Source organism: Condylostylus longicornis, unplaced genomic scaffold (assembly GCF_029603195.1).
Source record: "Condylostylus longicornis isolate FDR11 unplaced genomic scaffold, ASM2960319v2 ptg000100l, whole genome shotgun sequence".
NCBI lineage: Eukaryota > Metazoa > Arthropoda > Insecta > Diptera > Dolichopodidae > Condylostylus > Condylostylus longicornis.
This window is the reverse complement of record NW_026578068.1, coordinates 3168802-3196440: the sequence shown is the minus strand read 5'-3', so window position 1 is coordinate 3196440 and position 27639 is coordinate 3168802. Positions and strand designations below refer to the sequence as shown.

Genomic DNA, 27639 nt, shown 5'->3' with positions numbered 1-27639 from the left:
CTTTATTAAATAAAGTTCAAATAATCTTAATTAAATTCACCTTTATCTATTTTTTATATCACTAATATTTCAAAAACTCTAAACGATCAAATTTTCATGAAAATATCAACGATCACCCCTTATGATAATTAAATAAGAGGAAAATTGTCATTTTAATAAATCAGAATGTAAAATAAGTTCACAATGAGCATATTTTTAAAGATTGACCCAATTAATTTTTATAATGATTCCTATGAAATAGAAACTATCATCAAAATATTTATTTAATTATATATTTAGGACACAAAGTGATCTAATTTCATAATTTGAAGAAAAAAAAAATTTATTTTATAAGAAAGTAAAATTCTTTTATAGATTACATAACATAAAATTTTGGTAATTTTTTATTATGTTTCAAAATGATGGCCTTTTGCTGACATTCTTATGTTTTGTTTTAATTGAATTTTAACTTATGTACATATACATTCAAATATATAATGTCTAACACATATACACTGACACAAATCTGACTTATGATTTATTTGATTAAGAATATGATAATTTCAAAATATCATGTCTATCATACTTACATTTGAAATATTGCGTTTCTAGCAAAATTAAGAAAGTGGAAATTCCAAATGTTAATTAGGTCATAATCTTGAAACATATTTATATGTATGCATATGTAAAGCCCACTGATTCATAAATTTCAATAAGGCAAAATGCAACATTATATAAGAAGTGGAGAAATAAAAATGAAATTAATTAACCTAAATTACTTGGAATCGGAAAGTTGAATAGTTGTTACAAATTTTTATAACCATAATTATTTATTTAAATTATTTAATTTTGTAGCTTTTGCACATTATACTGCATACCTCATGCAGTATTATTATTATATTTATTATAATATTATGAATTTTTTAAGATTTTTTTACGGTATTGAAATTTATTTCTACTTCCTTAATATTAAAAATCAAAATGAAAAAAAACAGTCTTCACTTACCACTATAGTTTGTTGACGTTGTTCTGAAATTTGTCTTTCACTAGAACCTTTTAAAAGTGCTGCTAATAGTTCAGGACTAGGCATTAGAGTTCCAATATTTGTTTGATTATTTACAACCCCGCTACCCCCACCACTTTTACTTGATTCCGAAATTGTACTCCTTTCGGAATTCGTTCTACTTGATTGAGAAAATCGCATTTCTTCAAAACTTCGTTTTTGTGATTTGTCCTGTAAAAATTGGTGTCGATCACTTGCTGATGAAGGAGATCGTTTTGCAAAATTTATTAATTTTATATCTGGTGCTTCAGATGAAGCTCGTTTTGGTGAACGTTCACGGTGCATATCATTGGAATACTTTTTATTTGATTTTCCTTTTGTTAAATGACCATTAGATTCTTCTAATGATCCAACAATATCTTTAGAGCTTATTCGATTGCTACCTGGAGAACTTGATGTACTTTCCATTTGTGATGGAGTAGATGCAGCTCTTGTATGGGTTGGTATAGGTAAATTTGCTGTTTTTCGAACACGCATTGAATTTGAATGTTGTGGAATTGTTCGAGTTTCGTCAAAGGAACGATTATTTTGAATACGAGAACGATTTCCATGAGTTTTACCCAAATTATCATTTTCCTTGAGTTCTTCAAATATTTCGTCATAATGAACCTTTCCTGGCTTTTTCATTTCTGCTTCTAGCATTTGACCATAAGGACCCCGTAAAGGTCGTTTTGAGTATCTCTTGAAATCGCTATCGCCTGGTGCTGGAGATGGAGAAGTACGATCTCTTGATGGCGGTGGAGTTCGGTCACTCTCATTATCAGAAGTTGAATCGTTTTTAAAACACAAAAGGTTTCTATTAGATCTATTAACAGATGGCGCTGGTGAAGAGCCATCATCTTTTTCTTCTGAACTTTGACATGTTAAAGATGTTCGTCTATTAAATCGAGACCATATTTTTGGTTTAATGTAACTTTCCGATTCTGGAGTCGAAATTTCACATATATAACCTGATTCTGGTGTCTGAATTAACTCTGACTGATTTAATGTGTCATTTAAAAACAAGGATAACGTGTCATTTTGAGAACTATCGGATTTTAAATTTGAGAAGTCTACCTTGGTTATATCTAGAGCCAAATTATTTTTGTCTTCAAAAGCAGTGCTGTCAATACTTGTATCCCACTCACTACTGGTTTGCGTATTTTCACTTGTTTCAACAGCTGGCCATTGAAAATATAAACCCATACGTCGTTTTGACTTATCTCGCTTTCGTTTTTCGTCTGAACTTCCTCCGCGAGACAAAATAGAGTCAGCTGAATGAGATCTATCTCCAATGGCTGCTTCATTACTGTAACGTTTCTTAACTTCAGTAAACTCAAGCGGTCGATTTAATACTTCTTCAACAAGAGTGGGAACCGTAGGTTGGTCGTCAAATGTTTGTTCAACAGAAAGCCTTTCAGGATTAATTTCTGCTGCTATATTTGGAGATTCTGCTTCTTCATCTATTGAACCTTGGGGGGTGTTCTGACTAACCGATATCCTTGGAACATTATCTGGGCTATCTGCATTTAAGTGCGTTTCATGCGCTTTTTCCGCGTCATTATTTGACTCTTCATTTAAAACTGTAGGAATACCTTCAGTGCTCACTGAATCTTCAGTTACATTATCTTTCGATTCAGTAGTAACCACGTCCGTTGATTCGTATATAGGAATAGGTATAAGGCATGTTGTCGTTGTTTTAACTTTATCAGGAGGAGATTCCATCAACAAATCTTTTTCATTTGAATTAGTTAGCTCAGATGTAGCGCTTCCTTCTCTACTCACATTTATAGGACTCGATTTCGGAAATATTTTATTTTGATTTTCATCTGATTTATCTTCTAAAATTGTAGTAGGTACAATTACGGAATCAGAAGCTTCCGATATATCTTCAGAGCAATCTGCTTCAGTACGCATTGGTGAATCTAACTCTGAAATTTGTGAATCTTCTTCCATAATTATTTCGGGCGGATTTACTCTATTCTCAAGAGATGGTTTTTCGTTTTCATCATAACGCAAATTAATATTTAACTCGGATTTTTTTAATGGAATATAAATAAAATCTGGTTCTTTAGGTTTAGTTTCCTCAGATTCTTGATCATCTTTTTTTCTTGATAATATAATAGCATTATTGTCCCCACCAGAATCACTTTGATTCTTGTCTTGACTTTTACGGAAACGTTCACGAAAGGCATTAAGAGCGGATTTCACATATTTTCCTGAAGAATAATCAACTTGAGAAAAGGATGCTGATCTATATGGAATACCTTTTTGAGTGTAAGATCCGATAATTGTTCTAGACTCTGGCTTTGGCAAAGAAGTGCATATGTCATCTTCAGTAGAAGTCGATTCATCTTTTGACGTGCTTTTCGTTAAAAGCGCAGTGTATGGTGGTGGAGATTTTGATTTTCCTCTCCCGTTTCGCCCAAAAATGAAAGCTTCTAAATTTGAGACACTTGAATTAGGACGTAGAGATGACATCAACAATGACTTGTTATTATTTTCAATTGAATCATGAGTACTTCCAGTCAGAGGTTTATTTTCTTTATGTTTTTTTGATTTGAGATTTATGTTAATAGTTGATTGAGTAGAAAATAATGGTTGAGGCGGTAATGGCGGGGGTGGTGGTGGAGGTAACGGTGGCGGTGATGGAGACTGTACAATTTTCTCCCTATTGTTAGTAGATGATGTTAATTGTGGCGCAGAGTATCGATGTGGTTCGTCTTCGGCTTCTTGATCCATTGGTAGGATGTCTTCGGAATCAGCTGCACGTAAAGGAGAAATTGGAGAAGGCGGGGGTCCGGGATCGGGAGGTAGTTTTTCAGTTGATTTTTCAAAACTCGATTGTTGGGAACCGTGACGAGGTTTTCTCGGTGGTGGTATTGGTGGTGGAGTCGGTGAAAAACGATTTGAATGAGAACTAGTACTAGATGTGCCACGTAATAATTCTGTAAGTTCACGTAGTTTTTCTGATTTTTCTGCAGATTTTCTTTGTTTTTCTTGTTGTGTTGGACTTGGAGAAGATCGGCGGCCAAAATTTAATCGTATTTGATCTTGAAGGCGGTCCAATGTATTACGGCGACGTTCCATATTATTCTAGAAAAAATAAAGAGAAATATATGAAATTTAGTATATATTGATAAATGAAAGTTTATGTTTTTGTAAAAAAAAGGGGTGTGCTAAATAAAAAAATGTATTTGTATTGCTTTAAATATAGTCCAACAATTTGATTTTTCTGAATTTTTATGTTCTATATTTTATTTGAGTACTGAGTTTAGAAAGTTATTGTAGCTTTAGTTGTATATGATATGGATTTTAAGGTTGCACTCTAAGATTTCAGTGATTTGGTCAATTTAAAATAAATTTATTTTTAGACCCACTCTTTTTGAATTCAACAATGAAATACTCTTGTAAGTAGTATTTTTCACTATATTACGGTTAGAGCATTTACAGAAATCAAACAGTTCATTTGATATTATCAATAATGCAAATCTTCTTCGTATCTCGAGCATCTCCCTGCGAAAATCATAACAAATCTAATGTCCTTGAAATTGCATATTTCAAAAGTTTTATGTGTACTTTCGCATAATTTTCAAAATACATAAAATTTATTTTTAATTTAGCGGACATTTATTATGTTCGTTCTTGTATGAAAATTCTGACCATATTAACGATATTGTATATTTTTTTAAAGAAAATTATTTTCGATATTATGATTAGAATGTTTTTTTGGAAATTGAAATTTAAAGAAGATTTAATAGAAATGATAAATAAACATATTATAGAGATCGGAAAAAATAATTATTTATTAATTTGTTTATATAAAATAAAATTACATGTGCACACACACATATTTAACTATACCGGATACAAATAAAAATGATTTTTAGAAAATTGTAATAACTTCGTTTTAATTAATGTGGTTTTAATATAAATTTTCTAATTTTAAGTGTGTGGGATTGTAAAACATCAGAAAAGCAAAACTATTTTAATTTTTTTAAGTTTTATTTCTTTGTTGAAAAATAAAAAGAAAGAAAAAATTAATAATTCAGTAAGTGACATTGAAGAATCAAAAGATTTAAAATAAATTTTAAATCTCTTCTTTTTAGTTCAATTAGAAATCAGAAACTAGACTATTGTATAAAAATATTTTTATTTTTGAATTAATTTTCAGTCTCAATAAACCGAAAGTGTGGAAGTTTATATTAATTAGTGTGTTACTGTAGGATTTTATTTTTCACTGGAGAAGCTGAGCAATAAGTTCACGTTAGCCTGCCATAAATGTCTATATGAGAGTTGCGCGTTAAAACATATTTTTCACTCCTCAGATGTCGTTTTACGGTAATATGCCCGACATGGATCCTAACGGTTAGGATTTACAACAAATTGCATATTGTGTGTGAATGGAAATTATTTTTATACTAATTTCGTATTTGTAAGGTATCGTTGAGATATTAAATGTATGTATATTTGGGTATGCATATTAAGTTATGCAATCTTGAGTACAGTTTTTTTGATCAGACTTGAGCTTAAATCCTATAACGACCGTTTAAAACTACGGTGCTATAATTAATACAATTTTAAATCTAGCCTGGGAGATTAGCGTTTTATCATTTGCTATCATTATCAATAAATGAAAAACATGAATTGCTGATCATAAAATCATTATTTAACAAATTATTCTCTAACAATTTTAACATAAACTAAAATGCATATATGAATTTTAAACTTTAATTTTTTTTCCAAAATTAATGGTCTTGTTTTTTGAAATATATTTTATTTTTTTTTTTAGAATTTTTATCTCATTTTAATTTTATTATAATTTTAAATTTTAAAGAAGGCTTTTTTTATCAGAATAAGTATAAACAAAAAGCAAGATATACTTTCCAAAAGCATGTAATTTTCCCGACGTACTTTAAATTTGGTATTCTTTTACTTTTTTGAAATTAAAAAATTTATGCGAATTAAATATTCTCATGAATACAAAGCTTTATTTTGCGTTCCTGAATTTTGGTTTAGTTGATTGGGTTTTGGACTTAAGTGGTAATACAAACTGAAAAAATGATCTTCCCGCGACTATGATAAACTATCAGGTAGAGTTCAGCGCGATTTTTAATGCTCCTTAGAGTGTTTTGGGTATAAAGTATAGCAGTTTTTCGCCATACCTAAAATATCGGTGAAAATATTATGCGAAGCTCTAGAAATTTTTTTCGAAAATTTTTGAACTCATAAGGCATACCGCCGAAAAAGTTTTAAAAAAATAAACATATTCCTTTTTTAAAACTTTTTTGGAAAACGACCGCATTAATATTTAGACCCGTAAAAAAGTGCTAGAAAGATCTGGAAAAATCTACTCAACTCAAGTTTATATTTCGTCGACTTCCCAATTGTCACCGGGAATCGCAGAGCTAAACTTGTTTGGTATAATGAATTAAATTTTCTTTTACAATGTTAATCTGGAAAATTAAACAATATTTTAATTACTATGTTTATTCAATATTCCGGAAGTGAAGTAATTAAATAAAAATTTTTGTAAAAAAATAAGCGATAGTCAAGTCTAAATACTTTACTGTAATAAAAAAAAAACAATGTTTGTATTTTTGAAAATATTTTTTTTTAAGCTCCAACTAAACTTTGGCATTCATTTTTATTTCATTTTACTTAATTAATTTTTTTTCCTTCATTTTGTATTTATGTTTAACGCCTCTATACTTCAAATTATTTTTGATACAATTTGTTATACCAAAATCTAAATTAAGAAAATTCTTAGAAATTTAAATGTTAAAATTCAATTCAAAGTCATTACACATTTTTCCTATTAAATTAGTTTGCGTATAAGAGAAAAAGATGGAAAAAGAAAAAAACAAGAGAAAAAACAAGAGAAAATTATCTTTTTTTTCTGTTAATAATTTGAATGTCCATTATGCATAATCTCAACATATAGAACCTATCAGTCATCATCATTGGTTTTAAGTGAAACTGAAATATAGCAATAATAAGTCAGGTGATGATTTAATCAGGAAATTCTAATTGGAAAATAGAAGAAAACAAATTTAGAAAAAACAAAATTTTTTTGTTGTTTGTTTTCTCGTAAACTCATAGTTTTTCATTTTGGGAAAATTATAAAATTTCCTTTTTTTTTGTGTTTTTTTAAATGCGTGGTCATTCTGCCGTTCTATTTTTATAGTTAATACAAAAAAAAAACAACTATTACATTCCAATTAATTTTATTTTGCATTTTATATGAGCATTTGATGTGGATTTCATGCTTATATTTAACGATAATCCAAATATATTTATTGAGTGGTGACAGCTGAAGTAAAATTATAATCAAAAATGAAAAATGTAAAAATCAGTCAAGAACGAGATTTGATATGTATTTTAAGATTTTAAAGAAAATCTATCTATCTTATGTAAAATATTGTATAAATAATTGAACTTTATCGATTTTTATAAATTAAAAATATATTATTACAATATTCTTAAATTAAAGGATAATATTTACAATATTATTCAATATAAATGTTTTTTTTTCTGAATTGAAAAATAAAATGCTTTTTTTAAAAATTATGTTGGATTGTTGACCGAAAACTACCACGCATTTTAGAGAAAAATATAAGTATTGTGTATGTATGTGAGATTGATTATTAGAAATTTATGTAGCAGCTAATTTTAACAAATTAAGCCAGGTTAAGGGTGTACAGCAAGAATAACGCTTCAATAGAATTAAAAAAGAGGAAGTATGAAATAATAATTTTCAAAATTTAATAATTAACATTATTTATGTTGATGACTTATAGGATAACTTTCCTTATAACATAAAATGTTGTAAATTTTTAGAAATATTAAAATATTTTAAACTAGTTTACTATTATTAACAGCAAATAACCTACAACTAATCTTATTTTATACAAGATTATTTTAAAACAAGAACGAAAAATACGAATTTAGTAAGATTTTTCAAATTAGAAAATTGCAAAATATTTTCACACTACTCTTGATGGTGTTGCATAACTGGTTTCTTTTGTGAATCTTTATTGTTACAATCATTAATTTAGAATATAATTTTGAGATAATTTTTTTTTGGAGTCCCTGGAACAAGGCTAGTATATTTTCTTAATATAAAATATTTTTTATATCTTAAAAATAATAATTATTATTTTATCTTTTTTATATCTTTTATATATTATTATAATTCACTTGACGCCATATTTTCTTCAATAAATCAAATCAAAATCGAGAAAAACAATATACAAACGTACATACATAATATAAGTATGTAAAAAAAAAAAAATAAGAAAAAAAAAACACAATTTTTTTTTTTCATATTTTTAAAATAAATTTAAGTACAAAGTTGTGGAATAGAGGAAAATGCGGCGGGAAATCTACGATATATTTTTAAAAATTCTAATGGTTTTTCTTAGTCATACATATTTTCCAATATTATAATATACCATAATATACTGTTTCTATATACTATATGCGTGTATATATATATCTAATACAAAATTAAAATTATCTATAAAATTATATAAAATTTTTGATTTATAAGAATATTATATTTTTATTGTGAATATAATATTAGGTACATTAGAACAATAATATAAGAAATCAAAAAAATTTTATTTTATTTGTAAAGAAATTTTGCTTTAATACGGGTTGCTTATATAAGGATTCGACTGTAATCACAGAATTTATTATTTAAACAGACTTAAAAAATTTCTGAATATTTTTTTAATATATAAGACTAAATATTATATGTGACCTACTTTTACTAAAGGAACAAAAATAAAGTCTGTAATATATAAACTAATTATAATAGTTAAAGGTATATGTGATGTAGTATTAAAAGTTAAGAAAATTATAAATCTTGTTTTAAACTCTAAAACATGAGAATATTCAGTGAAAAATTTGATAAGTTTGAAATTTGTTTTAAACTTTGTAATTCAAGTTGATACTTATATTAATACATACAAAAGAGAATATTTTATTTCTGTATCATAAATGTAATTATAATAAATTAATAAATAAATATATATAATTAAAATTATATTAATTTTTCTACTAATACAAGCTTTTATAACCACCATGGCGCCTTTAAAAAATTTCTGCATAATTTTTTTTTAATTGCTCAATAAATCCAAGTGAATTAATAAAAATTTATATATATATATATATACTTAAGTATGTATATTTTTGTACTATCTATTTATATTCGGTATAAAACAATACAAAATATATTCTTCCGAACTACGTTCATATGCATCTACATGTATAAATTATTAATCAAATTATAAAACAGAGGAAAAGTCAAGTAAATTCAACTAAATTTTAATTTTTAAGGCCAAACTAACGTAATTTACAGTCAATTTCTTAAAATATAAAAAAAAAATATATGTAAGTATTTCAAATTATGTATTTTTCTTTTAAACTATTAAATTTTGTCATTAAAATTTTCATATTTCCTTTAAAAAATACGGAATACGAAGTAGGTAAATGTGAATTTAATAAGACAGTAAAATGCTAATTAAGCAGGCATTCGAATAACATACAATTATAAAACTGTGTATTTATATATGTTTAAATATTTTATATATAAAATAAATGGTATAACTACTTACACACATATATTTATTGAAAGCAAACGTATAATAGGTCGCCCACTTTTTAAAGTGTTAAATTTTTTGACTGATTTGCATTGAGCTTCTTATACAGAAAAAAAAATTTTTTTTTTATTCGATTTAAAGGGGGGGTTATTGTCTGATTTGAATGTCAGCAATATTATGATGCAAAATTGTTTATTATGACAATATTTTTCTTTTCAATTCTTACGTACACACGGGGTCAATTTGTGTACTAAAATTGAAAGATTCAAAAGAAACAAAAAAAAAAAAATGTGAAAAAAAAAATTAAATTAATTATTGGATATTGAAAGTTGACATGAAAATTTGACCGAGACATTCTTCAGGAAACGATTATTAAAAAAAAAAATTCTCTACAATAAATGCCGATTTAAACAAAATATTGTATAAAAGTTTTTTAAATATATTATATGAGATGTAAATGTGTATAAATATTTTTGTATTGCAGATGATGTAATTAGAAATAAAATTGTAATCTTTTGCTAATCCCCTTGTCATTCTTTTTAATCTGTGATTGTTGAGCATTACTTAATGTTTGCACATTACTTTGGTATGTGTGCCGTTACCAAGTCTTATGAATTTCAAGAGAGTATCCAAAATTGAAAATGGACATTTTTGTAGAAAAATTTTTCGAAGCATAAAAATGATTTCTATATTTACTAAGTAGGTAGACCGGGAAAAATTGTGCTATATATTCATTTCTCGATTTTATAGAAAATCTTCTATCCTTATTAATCTTAAATTAAAATAGTTTCTTCAACTAATTTAATATTTTATTCGCAAGAAAAGAGTTTCTATTTAGTAAGACTATGTACTACATTATAAAATCGCGGTAAATAGAAAAATTTATATTTTTTTCATCACTTTTAAGATTCCTAGATATTAAATGCGAAAAATAGAAAATCTAAATTTTCACTTATTTGTTTTTAAGAGTGCTCAAAATAATCTACAGAATCCAAGGGTATCAAAAAGTTCAAACATTAATTTTGATAATAAAATTGGAATTATTTGAAAATTTATAAAATACTTTACGATAGGGCAAAATAGACTACTTAAAATATTTATATGAGGTTTCATAAATTCATTATATATAAAATGTTACGAAACGAACATTTTGCTTATTACATTATGCTATAAGTTAACTTGATTACGTCCTCAATATTGCAAATTTTCACTGGCGTAAAGATTCTTTTGCGTAAATTGTTAAAATAAAAAACAGAAATGTTTCACCTTATTTCCAAGAATTTAGATTAATTTCAATCTTTTTAAAATATTTGTTCGAATTAATATAATAAGCACATTTATTTGTTCTTCATTTAATAATTATGTATTTTAAGTAAAGCATAGAAACTATTAGTAAGACAAAGTTGTGGTGAGTAACAAAACTATAAATTAATAATTTCATATTATGCTAGAATGAATTTCTCCTATACAATAAATGCATATGGCATAGCACGTACACTCATCATCTTCTATATTTTTAAATTTTCAAAATATTTTAAAATATATATATTATATATATATTTGCGAATGTTTGTTTACCTTTCTATAACAAAATTCAATGTTGGTTAAAGGAAAAAAAAAAATGTGAATTTTCAAAAATTTTTATATTTAATTTTTCATTTGTATTTTTAAGCTTACCGAGTCATATGAAATTAAAGAGACCACACACAATTCAAACACATACACACATCATAATAATAGAAAATTGTATGTATGTAGATATTTAAATTTTCAAATATATTTTTGTGTTTTGTATTTTTAAATCAATAATGAATGCAAGACGATTGGGCGCCATACTATTGCTTAAAATTTTGTTCGTATTTTGTATTCATTTTACAATTTATTAGTTTTAATAAAATGTTTTAATAAAATTTTAGAAAAGCAAATGAGCACATATAATTCACCTTTAATTTTATTCCCTTGCTTAAAATTTCAATTTGAATAACAAAAAAAAAAAAATTCTGAGGTAATATTGAGGTAAATAAACTGTCTGTATAGAGAAAAAGTAATGGATTTTGGCAAAGGAAAAATAAAAAAGCAAAAAACAAAATATGGAAAATTTATTAAGAAAAATTTTCTTTTCTAAATTTCCTGAATAATCCACAAAAACAAAAAAATAGAATAAGAAATTCTAAATACCAAACAAACAAAAGTCAAAAATGAGTCAAAGTTTTATTTTTTCTATCAAATTTTGTGTCGTTTTTAACCACCAAAAATGAGAAAAGATTGTCTAAAGGGAATGTCTACAATGAGATACACATGTGAATACTCGTAAATAGTTTTTTTTTAATATCTATTGAATTTCAGCACTTATTTCAAAATATTTGTAAAAATTTACTATAGCTCTAGTTTAATTAACACTAACAGATCAGACTAAAAACTGATGAGTCTAAAGAGTTACTGACTAGAAAACAAAAGAATTTATTTTTTCTAAATTAAGTTCAAAATTTCAATTTATCTAAGAAAAAAAGAACAAAATACTGTGAAGTATTTCTAGTAGTTGCCACACAACTTCAGTATTTCTAGTAGTTGCCACACAACTTCAAAATCTATTTGACTACATATCAGAAATTATAGGAGCTACGTAGTGTTGAAATTTTACTGGAAAATAATTAAACTATTATATTTAATAGAGGCCAATAAAATTTTTTAAATCCTTGTGATAACTGTCATACATCTTCAAAGTTTTTCGCTTATATCACAGAAAATATTATACGAGTACCATAGAATTGATACGGCCAACTGTATCTTTTATTATTTTAAACGAAATTTTTGCTAACAGTACTTCTGCCAGTAGAGAAAATTGGCTAAAATGCCAAAAAAGGAACCAATATGGAAAAAATTAATCAATTTTGCTCCGAAATCACCAAAAGTGATAACCTTGCTCACAACATGCATAAGCGAACAAGAAACGTCATTTTATATTTGTAATACCTATAAACAAAGGTACTGTTGTTGTACTACTGAATGTTGCTATACTTAAGTAATTATGTACTTAGTAAAACTAAAAGGAAGCTATTAAATTAAAGTTTTATATTGTAGCACATTTAAAATATGTATTATATTTTTAGGTCTATACATTTATGTATATACGATATATAAAATTTATTTAATTAATTTTAATATTTAATAACTAAATAAATAATATAACTAAATAAATAAAATTTATTTCCTTATAAAAAATTTTAATTTGAATAGTTGATTAGGTTAATTATAACAGTATCGATCATTTTACATGTGGAAATATTTTTGACAGTCACTAATTATTACATTATATTATCATTTAATACAGGATCGTAATAGGCCGTGAATTGTTTATTAAAATTTCCCCCTGTATATATGTATATAACTTTAAATAGTAAGTGAGGCAGCCATAATAATTTTTAAAAACTTTTATTGTTTTACTTACATATAGTTAAGTCAAATTACAAAACTTCCCATACAGTCAAACATGAGTCAAAACTTTGTTTTTTATTTAGAATTCCAAATGACTTAAATACCAAAAATACATTGAGAACAAACAAAAAAAAAATATTAAGAAATGAAAATTAAATGAGTACAGAAAACTTTACTTTATTTTGAGATTTTGGAATTTTACGCATCTGGAAACTTTTATAAAAATATAATTTGGAAGTTTACAAAATTATTTCAAGGATAAATAATTATAATTGTTTGTATTAGAATTTAAATTATTCTTTTTTGATTATTTAATAATTTAATAAGAAATTAATTTTGCGTACGATTTATTTTGAGGTAGAAATAAAAGAAAACCAATTTTAATTTCCTTCTTATATTGCATATACAGGAATTTTTGAATTAAGAACAATGGGATGCAAACTAAAGGAGCAAAAGTGTGTATAGTTTTTAATTAAAAAAAAAGTTCAGTGTGGATTATTTGAAAGAAAGACAGCAAAAATCATGCATTTCAGAATAAACAAGTAACGAAAGGTAGTTGATTTTTTTCATTAAAGACATACTGTGAACAGTCACACGAACAATTTGGGATTAGTGGAGTGGCAGAGCATTTGCGTTAGTTTTTGGGAAGGAGGGTTAATCTGTTTAGCACATTGTGAGAATTATATAAGATTCGTGAATATTTTGTTTTTGAGAGTTCCGTCAATTTTTGATTTTAATTTCATGTTATAGCATGCAACAAATGAATAGTTCAAATATTATTAGTTCAAATCTAAAAAATCAAATAAAATATTGATCTATAAACAAAACACGCTTAACCCATATTATAAACGCAAACACCGCCCTATTAAAAATAAAATATTTTTATTAGCATAAAGAAAAACCCTAATAAATATGAAGCTAATAATTTTATATTATGTGCGCGAATGTGCTTTTTCACAATATTATCCTATATAGTATTATATGTATAGCACCTGCACAGATATATATCTGGTTATAATATTTATAATATATTAAAATTCCTAATCCAATTTAATAAAAAAATTCAATAAAAACTTTCAAAGAAATATTTATTATATTTCTAGAGAGAAATTTTTAAATTTAAAAAACGCGTACGAATCGAATCTTGCGTACATTGGTCAAAAATATTTTATAATAACATGACAAGCGACACTAAATGGGAAGCACATGACAAAAACATCATTTTATATCGAAAACAACATATCGTCAGAAAAAAAATGTGATTTAATTTTAATTTATTTCGAAAGTTGCTATTGATTATGCCTGTACTCATGAAATCATAAGAATTTCAAAATTTGAGTTTTTTTCTTCTTGTTATTCATAGATAATAATTTTGAGTATGTTGCGTCAAATGAAAAATTAAAAGACCTTCAAATACCTTAAAATGCCTAATAAAACTCATGTTACTTGGTGAACTTGTGATACTTGTGATAAACCGATGGATAGATCTTGTATAAATTATTTTTAGTTTTCAGAAATAACAGGAAAAAAGTAATTTGCAGTAGAAGAACAATGCTAGCCCTAAACCCTTTGCAAAAATTAAATAAATGCGGGTTCTTCGAACAAAGATTCTAAGATTTTTGTTGAAGCACTTTATTGGGAGAAAAAACTGAGAGTCTCAACGCCAACAACATATTCATAACAATTATTTGTCAACATATACACAAGTTGGAATAGGAATGGCAATGTAATTCGAACTTGAAAATGCTTTTCTCGTATTTTACACTTAATAACACAACCTTATATACAAATTGACATTAATAATATTGAATTTTCAATTTTTAGGGTGTAATCTTGGATCGAAGTGGCAACTCTAAATTTGATTTTGACAAACATTGAAATTACAGCAGAAAAGAATCCCGCTGGCCTTTCCCATTTCGAAAGAGCTTTTAGTAAAAGGGTTCACTTTAAAAAGCAGATAAATAGAACTCAGCAAAATGATATAGATTTTGTGTAAAAATTAAAAGAAATATTTTTTTATTATTTTAATTTTACTCCTAATCATGAATTATGGTACTTATGGTAATTATATTTGAATTATTGTAAGTATTAATTTCCATAATTCATGATTATCAAAGGTAAGTCTAAGTGTAATAAATAAGATTAAGTTAATGCTTCTTTGTAAATTATAGAAATACCTGACATTTGAATTCAGAATTTACTAAAATGCCTTTTTATATAAAAAATATGGAATTTATTCCAAATTTCATTATTTTAAGATTTCAAATTCTGTTCCTCCAAAGAGGCTTATAGATTTATTTTCTTTTCTATTCATGGAAACATTTTATTAAAACTCTACAGTGGCATTCACAAGTTGTTATTGTGTTTCTTATTTCGTATATACATATATATACATATATATTAAAATAAAAACAATGATAAAAATAAACTTTGAAATATACTCACAATCATAAGCGATTCAATATGTCATGAGGTCTAAAATTTATTTTTATGAAGTTTAAATTCATATTTTATTTATTTTTATTCTAAAATAAAACTTTTTCTAATTCTATAATTAGATTTTTTTTTTAAATAAAAAATAAAAATTTTCATTTTATATTTACGTTTTTTTTTTTTCTTTAAACATTATACATAGTTAAACATAAATAAATTTCTCTCTAAATAATCATTAATTGATCCAGAAAATATTTGAAAAATTTTTTAAAATATCAAATAAAATTTGATTTTTTTTTTTTTTGAAAAAAAAAACGTCATGCGTTTACTCTTATTAATTTGATATTTTAGTTTAATTCAAGATGAAAACTAAAAATACTTAAAGTCACATACACACACACATAAATCTTAAATTAACCGGAGAACTTTAATTTTGTCTAAGTTTTAGCTTTGAGCTCGAGAACCTTAAAAAAAAAACTAAAATTTGTAAATGTTTTAAAATTTTGAGTTCATTTTTAAAATTTCATGAAAAAAGAAAAGCTTTTATCCAAATTTTCATGGACAAATGTGCAGTTCCATCTATATTTAATAACTTTTTAACAGGTCTAAATTTTAAATATCATTTCTTTATAATCAATTACAATTGAACTCATTTGACATTTTTTTATATACCTACATACATTCATAAATTAATCTTGTTTCAATTTCTATGCACCTTTCCACTTTTTATTAGTCACCTGTTTAATATAAGGAGTTCAAGTATGTACGATTGTGTATTTTGTTTCATGCATTTTATATACGTTTTTAACCTAAAACCTTTTCATAGTTTTGTAATTATGGAAAATGTTGTTTTGTTTATTGAAATTTTGATTTAATATACAAATCCATAAATAGATTTATAAAAATATTGAAAAGCAAAAGTTTAAATAAAAATATTAAATATTCTAGATCAATTTAATTTCAAAGCAACATTTCTATTTTTAAATAATAAGATTTGAAGTGTGACCTGTTAAAGTATAAGAAGAAATCAAATTTTTTTTAATTTTAAACTTTGGCTCAAAATATTTTGCAATTATGCCCCTGAGGATATGCAATTCAATCGTTTAATTTATTAATCTTTTAATTTATGTGGAAATCTAATTCAATTTTATTATAAAAATACTGGCAGTGTTTCTTTATGCTAGTAGTTAAATCTTTCCTACGCCACTGAAATCAATTATATCCTCAGTTTAGCAAGCGTGACGAGTCTGGGCGAGATATTAAGAATTTGTATCGGGGATTAAATAGATCCCTCAAAAGAACCGGGTAGATTAGATAAGCCACCTGTTATTGTACGATCAATGCTAGATTAATGGTTATGAGGTAGTGGCAGCAAAACGGCACATTTATACTAATTGAATTGCACAGGACTCTATTGGAGTGCGCAAGACCAACCGACCAAACCACTGTTTCTTTAAGCCGATCTGGTTAGAAAGCGCTCAAAGTTTTTATCTAAATATTTGTAATATTTGACTTAGTTTATTTCTACATGAATAGAATTTTTTATCAAAGTATATAAAATTGAAAACTCTTTGTTTCCAGTGAATGTTTACGTTGTATATCTATGCATGTGTAAAATAAATATGTGTTTATATATTGTGATGATGGTATTTAAAATTCAAAGGGTACTCAGTTAATAACGTTTAATAATTTAATTACTTATGCAAAATGTTTGAAAGTAGCGAAATATTTTTGTTGCCAAAAATTTCCAATTTATGTGAAGAATTTTTATTTCTTGAGCATATTTTAGAAACTAACTATTCAAAATTATACAGAGCATTTATTATTAAACCCTTAAAGGTTATATGTAGTACCTTTTAAAGTCATAGTATAAATTCCTTCTTTTTTAAACTTTTGTATTAAATACTGTGTAAGAGTCTGCTATGATACACTTATATTCAGTTGATGGGATTTGTACCGAAAGAGTATAATCAAACCAACTCCATATTATTTTAATTTGTTTGAAATTTATTTTCTCAAAAATAAACTTACAAAATAAATGCAATATTTTATTGAATATAATTTTTCTTTTCTTATTTTTATTTAAACAGACTTGAACTGACACCATCACTAATAATTTCCTAAATAGATAAAAGATCACGCACAAGAGATTCCCTTTAAGTATTTTTTTTCATTTTTAAAATAGGGATTTCCCTATATACAACGCTACTCACATGCATTCTTTTATAAAAAATTGTTATATAAATAGTAGATACAAAGTGCATTCAAGAGCTTTGGTGTTTCTTCATGACAGTTTTATGGGCTGATATATCACTATATATATACACATTATAATATTTTCAATCTATTTATGTATTTAAATAGTATGTGAAATGAATTTTTAGGTTAATAACAACATTCTCTTCTCTTCGGAGATGCAGTGCTTTTATAGTAAAGATTTTAATATTGAAATTGATTTATTTTTAAATAAATAGAAAATTTTATTAGGTTTAGTTTTTGTTTTATTAAAAGAAAATGTTCATTTCTTTTTTGCTCTTTAACTTTGACACAAAAAAAAAATTAATATTGAAATAATTGTAAATGAGTCACTTTAATAGCTCAGGATGGACAAATGAAATTGGGTGTTCTTATTTTTGATTAAAATAAACAACTTAAATTATAAATTAAAAGAGCGAAAATAATTGTAAAATTTTTAGATAAATTTGGGAATGGAAATTTTTAATTTGAGTAAAAATATATTCAAAGTCGTTGAATAATTTTGAGAATTTTGCACTTTGCACTGCACAGAACACAGAAATAAAATTGAAATTGAATATTATATACGAATAATAAATTTTAATTGCTCCTTTATTTAAAAAGTATGAAATATTTTATTGCAGTTGTTCCGATTCAAAAAAAATTCTCTCAGATTTATAAAATAAAGTTCGGCTTAAAAATGGTTTATATTGTAGCACTTTTCCCTTCAACAAGTGAAAATTAATGTTAATGTAAAAATAATTATGTTAAAGTAAAATTAATGAAAAAAAATTAACTCACCTTAATACCCGATTTTATAGATTGCTCCTTATCCTGAATACTGTTATTATCTTCAATATTTCGTAATTTTCCAAAAAGTAAATTATTATTATTAATATAACCAAAAGATTCAATAGCAGAAATTTTTTTAAATTGAATATTTTTTTGTAAATTATGATTATTATTTCCACCACAACAATTATTATTATTGCTACTACTTGTATTACTTATTGATGATTGATTACTATTATTACTATGAATACTATTTGAATCAGAGCTACTATTATAGCTTATTGAATTTAAATCACTTAACTCATTCCAATCATAACGTATTTTATCACTATTATTTTCAATAGTTATATTATTATTATTATTATTATTTGTATTTGTATTACGAAATTGTAATGGCGGTAATGGTGGTGGTAATGGTGGTAAACTACTTAATGGTATTGAAGATGATGAATTTGCTGGTGATATTGTTGATGATATTATTGTTGATGTTGATAGCGATGGTATTATTGAATAATTTAAATCAAAATTTGTTATATTATTTTTATTATCGTTATTATTATAACTATTTTCTTTTGTATTTGAATTTGTATTATTATCAATTAAAATATTATTATTATTATTAATAACTTTATTTTTATTATCACTATTATTTTGAATCAAATTTATACTATTACTATTATGATTATTAGTGTTATTTAAATGATTAACTAAAAATTGATTAATAAATTCTTTATTTTTTATAAAATTTTCACTATTTGATTTAACAATTCTTATTTGTTTATTATTACTTTCATTATTATTATTGTTATTATTTTGTAAATTTTTATTATGATCAGCTTCTTGATTTTTCAATTCCCTACAAAAACGTTTAACACGTTCATTACAACAACATAAATCTGATGATTTATTTAAACCATTCTCATTAATATTATTTAATAAACACAAATCAACATCACTTTTTATATTTTCACTACTATTACAAATATCATTATCAGTATTTATTGAAATGTTTGAATCATTTGAATTAATTATTATATTGTTATTGCTGTTATTATTATTATTATTATTTTGAAATCTACAACCACAATTAATATTTGTTAATAAATCTGTTGTTGTTGTTGTCGCTGTAGTTGTTTCACTTAAACAACTTATTGTGCTCGCTTCTAAACTATCACTTAAACTATCATAAAAATCCTTAAATATGATTCGATCATTAATTGATATGTTATCATTAATTTTAGTATTTGTATTATCAATAATTGCATTATTATTATTATTAATAGTATTATTATTTGTTTCATTAATAAATTTTATTTTATCATTTGTTTTATTTAATTGCGATAATTTTGTTTTTGAATCATATTGTAAATTAAAATTTGAATTTTTTTGTATTGTCACTGATTTTGGATAATCCAATATATTTTTCAACAATGAATTTTCATTATTATTATTAATATTATTATTATTGTTATGGCTATTATTATTGCAGTACTGATTATTATCAGTTGAAATTAAATGTGAATCAAAATCTGAATCTTCTTTTTCAGATGAATCAATAAAACCAATATCATCATTTGAATGTGAATCAATTATATTACATTTTAGTATTGATGCTTTATCAATTAATGGTGAGATTATTGTATTTGTTTTTTTGTAAATTGGTACTAAGGGTATTGGTTCACCAAAAATTAAAAAATTTGGATCTGAATTACTTTTATCATTATTATTTGTATGTGTTTCTATAATCGGATCATTGACTGAACCTAATGAATCACAATAACTATTCAAGTCATTATTATCACTGCTATTATCATCAATTAAACGATCTTCACTATCTGCACGATTTTTAATATATGTATTTGAATTTGAATCATTATTGCTTCCGAAATTTAATGTTTTACGAGTTAATTTTGGTGTTAATTTACGTATTACAACACTTGGTGTTGTATTACTGTATAATTTTATCTCAGATGTTGGATCACTTTCACAATTTTTTGATAATGGTATAGATATTTTTCTTTTAAGAAAAGGTGAACAATTAGTATCAGTTTTATTATTTACGTCATTGTGATTTCCATTAGTTTCTTTCAATTTTTCGTCTATTGTTGTTGTAGTATTATAAGAAAATGAGCGATTAATGCCGTTTTGATAGTTGTTACTTTTATTTTTAATATTATTCGTATTTACAATATTATTAATGCTAAATAAATCATTTGACGATCCACTGCGTCTATTTAAAAAGCTATTCTCATCAGTTGTATTAGATTTTGCAAAGCAATTCAATAAATCTAAACCAGCTGAAGGACTTTTCTTTATTATAAAATTTTTCTGTTCAAATTTTAAAAGTTTACGTCGAAATTTCGATGGATCATATGGTGATGATATACTAACGGAATCACAATTATTATTATTATTATTTATAACGTTATTGCTATTATTATTATTGCTATGATTATTATTTACATTACTAGAATCATTTGATTCAATACAATCATTTTTATTTTTTTGATTATTGTTAAAACCGTTATTGCTGCTAATTTTATTTTCAATTAATGAATCATTAGAATATTGATAATTATTAACATTTGAATCTACAGATTTGCTTCGTACCACTTGTTGATGGCGATTTGGTTTTGGTGGTACGGGTGGTGGCGGCGATAGACGACGTTGTCGTAATGTATTGAATCCATTATTTGTACAAGGTGTTATGATGCACGTTTTTGTTTTATCATAACCATTATTATCGAAATTTTTACGATCGGTACCCAATGATCGTTGTGCTACAGTATCTAATGTTTGTTGTATTATTGCTCTCGGTATACTACCACCAGTATATAATTTTTGTGGTTGTGGTAAATAATTATTTTGATTTTGTAGTATTTCTTTATTATTGTTACTGCAACTACAATCAAAATTTCCACCACATTTAAAATTATTAGAATTATTTTTTATTAAAATATTTTCGTAATTATTTTGATCGTTTTGATTTTCAAAATTTGAGTTATCTTTAATATCCTTTAATTTACTAGAAGATTTTATTTTTGTACAATTTTCATTTGTACCATTTCTTTGTATAAAATCAATTTTATAATTATTAACGCCATTTTTTTCGTTATTTTTATTATTATTACTTATATTAATATGTTCTGGATTTTGGTTTTTTGTTAATAATGATGATGAAATAGGTAAGGATTTCGAATTTTGTAACGGATAAGATATTTTCTCAAAATTTTCCCGTAATGCTACGGAGGACGGTGAAATTTTTTTAGTAAATTTACACGTTCGCGTTTCTGCTAAGACTGATTCTGAATTCTCAAAATTATCTCTTGAAATTTGGCCAAATTCATTTTCATTAGTATTTTGTTGTTGTTGATGATTTTGTTGCTCATCTGTTGTATTTTTAATTTCGTGATGAGAGCAGACATGATCATTGCTATTTTTAACAGCAGAATTTTTTGTATTACTGCAACTACAATTTGAAGTTTGGCACATTTTATTATTTTTTTCGTGATAATGAGAAGAAGAACTTCCATTTATTTTTATAGAATGGTTCTCTTCTGGTTGTTGATACTTATAATTATATTGTTTTTGTTGTTGATTAAGAAAACAATTATTACAAGATTTTGTTTGATTGATTGTGTGATTTGAGTAATTTTCGGTATTTCCTTTATGTAGTACACCTTTTTCATATGTTTGAATATATGATGGAATAGAATTTTTTGTTAAAATTCGTGTATTTGTTATTGACCCTACCGGTGATAAAGTCGTTACTGTGCATAACAGGGGTGATTGTGATATTGATGATGATGACGATGATATTGATGGCAATTGTGCTTGTGTTGATGATACTAAATACGCAGAATGATTATCAACATGAGAATTGTTGCCAACAGCTGTTGGTATTTTCGTTAAATTTTTCGTTTCACTATTTTTTTGATTTTGCTTTAATCGTGACGTTTTTATAACTGTATTATTATTATTATGGTAATTATTATTTACATTAGCGTTATTATAAGCTTTACCGTTGTTATTTTCTAAAGATTTAAAATATGGAATTTGTGATGTTGTTCGTATTGGTGGAATAGGAGCATCATTATCCTCATTTAATATAATTTTGTGATGATTATCAAATCTTGTAGTATCTGTTATTTGAGGTATTGGTGATGTTGTTGTTGTTACTGTGGCTGTCTCTGCAATAGATTCTGATAATGTAGTTGAAGTAGCTGAACAATCAACTTTTGGCGCCGACATTACTGTTGATCTATTAGTTGAATATTTTACAGAAGGCGAAAATTTTGATGATGTTGATGATAAAGATGAAGATGTAGATGGGTATTGCGACTGTATTTTTCTTGATATTGATGATTTTGCTGTTGATGTTGTCGTTGTTGTTCTTGTTGGGATTCTATAATTAGCTGCGATATTTATATTCGTTTGTAGATTTGAAAAATAAAAAAAAAATTGCGTGTATAATAAAAAAAAAAAAGAATATTAATATTTAAAAAATGAGTTCTGTTTTATTTCTGAAATAAATTTAAATTTATATAGGAAAATAAAATATAATATAAATATATGGGCATATAATATATTAGTAAGTGTGCTTTAATAAATAAATATGAGCATATTAAAGAGCAGAATTATCTTTTGAGGGACCGATTTTCCTAAAAAATAAATTAAGACATTTTTTCATTTCATTTTGGTCTACATTAAGCACTTGTCCAAAAGTTTTACTTCATTTTTGAATATTTTTTTATAAGTTTATAAAAATGTTTGACTTCAGATAGAACTAAAAAATTGGAATAAATAGAAATTTCTTACTAGGTTTTTAAAGAAATAATTTATACATTTATTAAATTCACAACTTGTTATGACAGTAATTATTATATTATAACAATTGCACAAGTACTTGTTATAATTAATTACTAAATGACTCATACCATGAAATACGATTTTTTAATTTCGAACAATACTGTAATTTTGATTAGTATTCCAAAAATACCAATGAAAAAATCAACTGAAAGCTGAAAGTGAGAGAAATAAGTATAAATCAAATAAACCTTGAACATTATACATATATACTTATATTCGATCATATCACATATGTTTGTATGAATGTGCATATAATTTTTATTAAAATAGAAAGCGAAATAAAAGTATATTCAAGAAAATTTAAAATTAATGAATGAAAATTCTAAATTTTTTAAGTGAAATTGTAATAATAGAAACCTAGTTTCTCTTAAAACTTGAATGATTTTTACTAAGTTTGAATTCTATAATAATTGAGTGTAATTCAGTTAATTCAGTTCTTAAATTCATTTGAAATGTAGTGGAAATTTAAACGAAGATTCGTTTTGGAGATTAGATTTGAAAATTTCACTTAAGATACGTACATGTTAATGCTAGGAACTAAGACAGAATGTACACCTTCTTTCAAAATAATTTTGTATGTCAATTTTTTGAAAATCTTTAAACTAAATTATAAGAGAAAAATATAGCTTAAAATTTTAAGCAAAATTATTATTTAATATTAAATAGAAAATTCATCGCATATTCATAAAATCAAAATATTTTTTTTCATATTCAAAAATTTATTTATTCAAATTTTCATTTATATTGTAAAAATTATTGTCTCCAGAGAAAAATTAATATAAAATTTATTAAAGAAAATAAATTATTTACGTCAAAATTAAAATGAAATCAAAGAGAAAATATTTGTAATTTTATTATTACGTCAAACAGTTTAAAAAGACAAGAAAGAAAAGAAATATAAAAAATATGCGATTTGACAAAATAGTAAGAGCTTTGTACTAAATAAATATCAAAAAAAAACAGTGGAGTCCAAAAACAAAAAAAAAAGATAAAAATGAAATAAAATAAAAATAATAAACAATTTGCATTACAGTAAAATCTGAAAAAAATTAACAGTTGACAAAGGAAATTTCATAATATTAATAATCAAGAATATAAAATTGCCGAGCAAGCAAATTAATTCCTTCAAAACTGAATAATATTAAATGTTTTGAAATGTTTTGCTTATAGAAAGTATAAATTAAACCTATACCTAAGGACAAGTTTAGTTTATGGAATAAAAATTCCTTCATACAATTGCAAAACAGATGGATGACGTAATCAAAGGAACGAGTCACGGCACAAAATTTAAAATATTTTTCTCTTCGAACTGGACTCGAGCCAGTGTCATACCGCTTTCTAGGTGTACGCTCTACCAACTGAACTGCAGAGGTATGGAGAAATTAACGGCAAATTATTACTCACATTGTTTGTCAAAGGTCGTTGGTTTGAGTTATTCTTTTAATAACTAATAGTAAAATTGAACAACTACACGCTGCGTTGGTAATTGGTACTATCCTTAAGGCTTAAGCAGTAAAATATTTATAGAATTCCTAAGTAAACTGTCTGCCGTTGTGTCAATTAGTTACACAGATACGTAGCTTTATTTTTACGGTAAAATTTGACAACACTCTACTGTATAATTCACTTATTTATCAATTTGTTTGTTTTCTTTTTCTGTCATTTCTAATTCTATTTAAAATCACTTTTATACGATTTTCATTGTTTATTTATTTATTTGAAATTGCAAGACTTGTACAGTAAATATAAAATATTGTTTTATTAATATATTAACTTCAAGGATTATAAATTCATAAAATAAAATGAATTGATTGCAATTTTAAAGTAAGAAAAAAAATATAGAAATATATGAGATGAAAAAGAATGTGATAATTATTCTGAAATTCACTTGAATTTTAAACAATTAAAAATTTTTAATACAATTAAAAGTTTTCAATAATTAAAATTGATGACATTATTACAAATTATTTAAAATAAGAGAATTTTTTTTTCTTTCCTGATTAAAATGGCAAAACGTAAACATTTGAATTTTGTAAAAGTTCTATAGAACTTAATTGTCAAATCATTTTAAATATTCAGTATATATAATAAAATATTTCATTTTATAAGTGATTCTTAGAATTTCTAATAAAAATCAGAGAATATATATTAACCCCAACAAAGAAATATTAACCCTGTCTAAAACAAATTTAATAATTCTCAATTTTATTCTCTTCAAGTCTCAATTCCCTGTTTCGTGCATTTAGTTTCATAAGCCTGGATAACACAAAAATTTTGCATAACACAATATCAAAATTTTTGTTGAATAACCAACGCTGCGAGTATATGCAATTACAAAAAACAAATTGTAAGTATATAATAATTACCTGATTTATTCGTAAAAGTTTCCAGAGGAATATCATTATCTTGTTCACTACATTTTCTTCTAATATTGGAATCATTATTATTCCTATTGCACAAATTCTTATTCCAACATGGAATAGAGATGCCTTTTTTACATAGACAACAACAAGCAGTCTTACAGCAGATTTTCTTAATTGAATTATGATTATTTTCACTTTCACTATGATAAATACTTGATGTTTTACTATCACTGGAATTAGTTTCTTTATTTGAAATGTCTTCAATATTATTATAACTATTGTTAATGCTTGAATTACTACAATTATTGTTAATATTAGTACTTGAATTATTTATAATAGAATCACTTTTAAATTTTTGTCTACTATTACTGCTACTGTTTAAACTTGAGTTTGATTTTATATGATTTCTATCATTTTCAATATTATATTTTGTTAATGTATTAGACCTTGTGGCGTACGGTGTTGGCGGAAGTGATCTAGATGATGATGAATTTGATGTTCTTTCTGTACAAAAACTATTTGGATCTGAATTTGTTGATAAGCGTATTCCGTATCGAATTGTACCAAGAGTAACATAACTTTTTTGTGGTATAGCTCTGAAATAATAAAAGAGTTTAAGTTGTTTAATATAATTTTTAATAAATATTTTATTTTTTTTGCTCTAATGTTAATATTGGAAAAAAATAAAAAAGAAAAGCCATTAAACATAAATTGACAAATCAACATGAAACTGAATATATTACTACAAAAAATAAATAAATTTTTAATTTTTATTTTTAAATAAAATAAAACTATATGTTTACTAGATTCTTGTGTTTTAACTTAAACATTTATAACACATTATAATTAATAATTTATAAAGAAAAAGCTGATAGGCATAAAATTGTTCAACAAGTAATAATATTTAAGATATACTTGTACATTCAATCAAGAGTTTCCATTCAAAGGTGGATCTGAAAGTGGATTTTCGTAAACCTAGTACAAGTATATGAAATATTTTAAATTATAAATTGACCTTAATTAGAAGAAAATCGACTTTATAATTTTTTGATTTTCATTTCCATTTATTGGAATTTAAATTTAAAAAATTTCAATATCCGGCAACTACAATAGAGTTTTGTTAATTTGTGTTACTACAAAATTTATAAACAGCAAAAAATAGCGTCATTAAAAAGTAGCATTTATTGCATGCAATTTTTTTTTAGTTTGCAACATACTGAAAAAATCATGCTTAATAAACATTATTCTTGAGCATTTAATAAAATTCGCCTAAATATATGCAAGGAAAGTGTTTTATAGTCTTTAATTTGTTGATTGCTTGTTACTATCAACAAAAGCTCAATAAGCATTTTTAATTATTAAATAGCTTTTTAAAAAAAACAAAGAACAAAATGTGAAATCAAAACAAAACAAAAATTTCCAGTGGAATAAAAAAAAAAACGAAAAAAAACAGCAAATATAAAAAATATTCTCAAATTTTTAGTGCTAAAGGCACACAAACAGAGGAGACAAAATATTTTTATTCACCTATTCCATTGCTGAATTCTCTCAGCAACTGATGTATCATGAGATATAATTTTTTTATTTTTCTCTTTTGATTTCTCGTTTAATTTATTTGCTAAAGAATCACTCATACTTTTTGATTTAGAGAGACTACAATTATCATTTCTATAATTTTTATCACTATATGAAGATTCTGATTCTGCATTTTTTATGTTTTTGGAATTCGAAGATTTTGGAATGCAACATTTTATGTTGCTGTAATCAAAATTTTCTTCGATTTTTATATTTTCGATATTGTGTTTTTTCGATGTTGCAATTGCCATTTTTCGTAATGAAATTTTTATTTAGATTTTCTTTTATTTGTTTATTACAGTCGTAAATG

The 27639-nt window shown here is 24.9% G+C and overlaps 2 protein-coding genes across 4 annotated transcripts in view; both read right to left on the bottom strand.

The window, feature by feature from the left end:
- The window catches only part of LOC129614093 (uncharacterized), a 53569-nt gene extending 34687 nt beyond the window's left edge, over nt 1-18882 (bottom strand). For 2 of the 3 annotated variants that reach the window (XM_055528484.1, XM_055528485.1), the window contains exons 1-2: nt 18532-18581; nt 986-4117 (exon numbers count right to left, since the gene is read on the bottom strand). In XM_055528484.1, coding sequence (XP_055384459.1) covers nt 986-4111 — 3126 coding nt within the window. In that variant the 5' untranslated portion in view covers nt 4112-4117; nt 18532-18581. Of the gene's footprint in view, nt 1-985; nt 4118-18531 lie in introns of all 3 variants that reach the window. The other variant, XM_055528486.1, reaches the window with a different exon arrangement.
- Nucleotides 8013-27580, bottom strand: LOC129614062 (putative uncharacterized protein DDB_G0282133). Its single transcript, XM_055528449.1, has 11 exons — nt 27391-27580; nt 27282-27345; nt 26213-26350; nt 25914-26050; nt 22862-22937; nt 21803-22783; nt 20986-21343; nt 20741-20832; nt 20015-20680; nt 18729-18850; nt 8013-8053 (listed from the first exon to the last, which is right to left on the bottom strand). The coding sequence occupies exons 1-11, from the start codon at nt 27578-27580 to the stop codon at nt 8013-8015; spliced, it is 2865 nt and encodes a 954-aa protein (XP_055384424.1).
- Between the last annotated feature and the right edge of the window lie 59 nt (nt 27581-27639).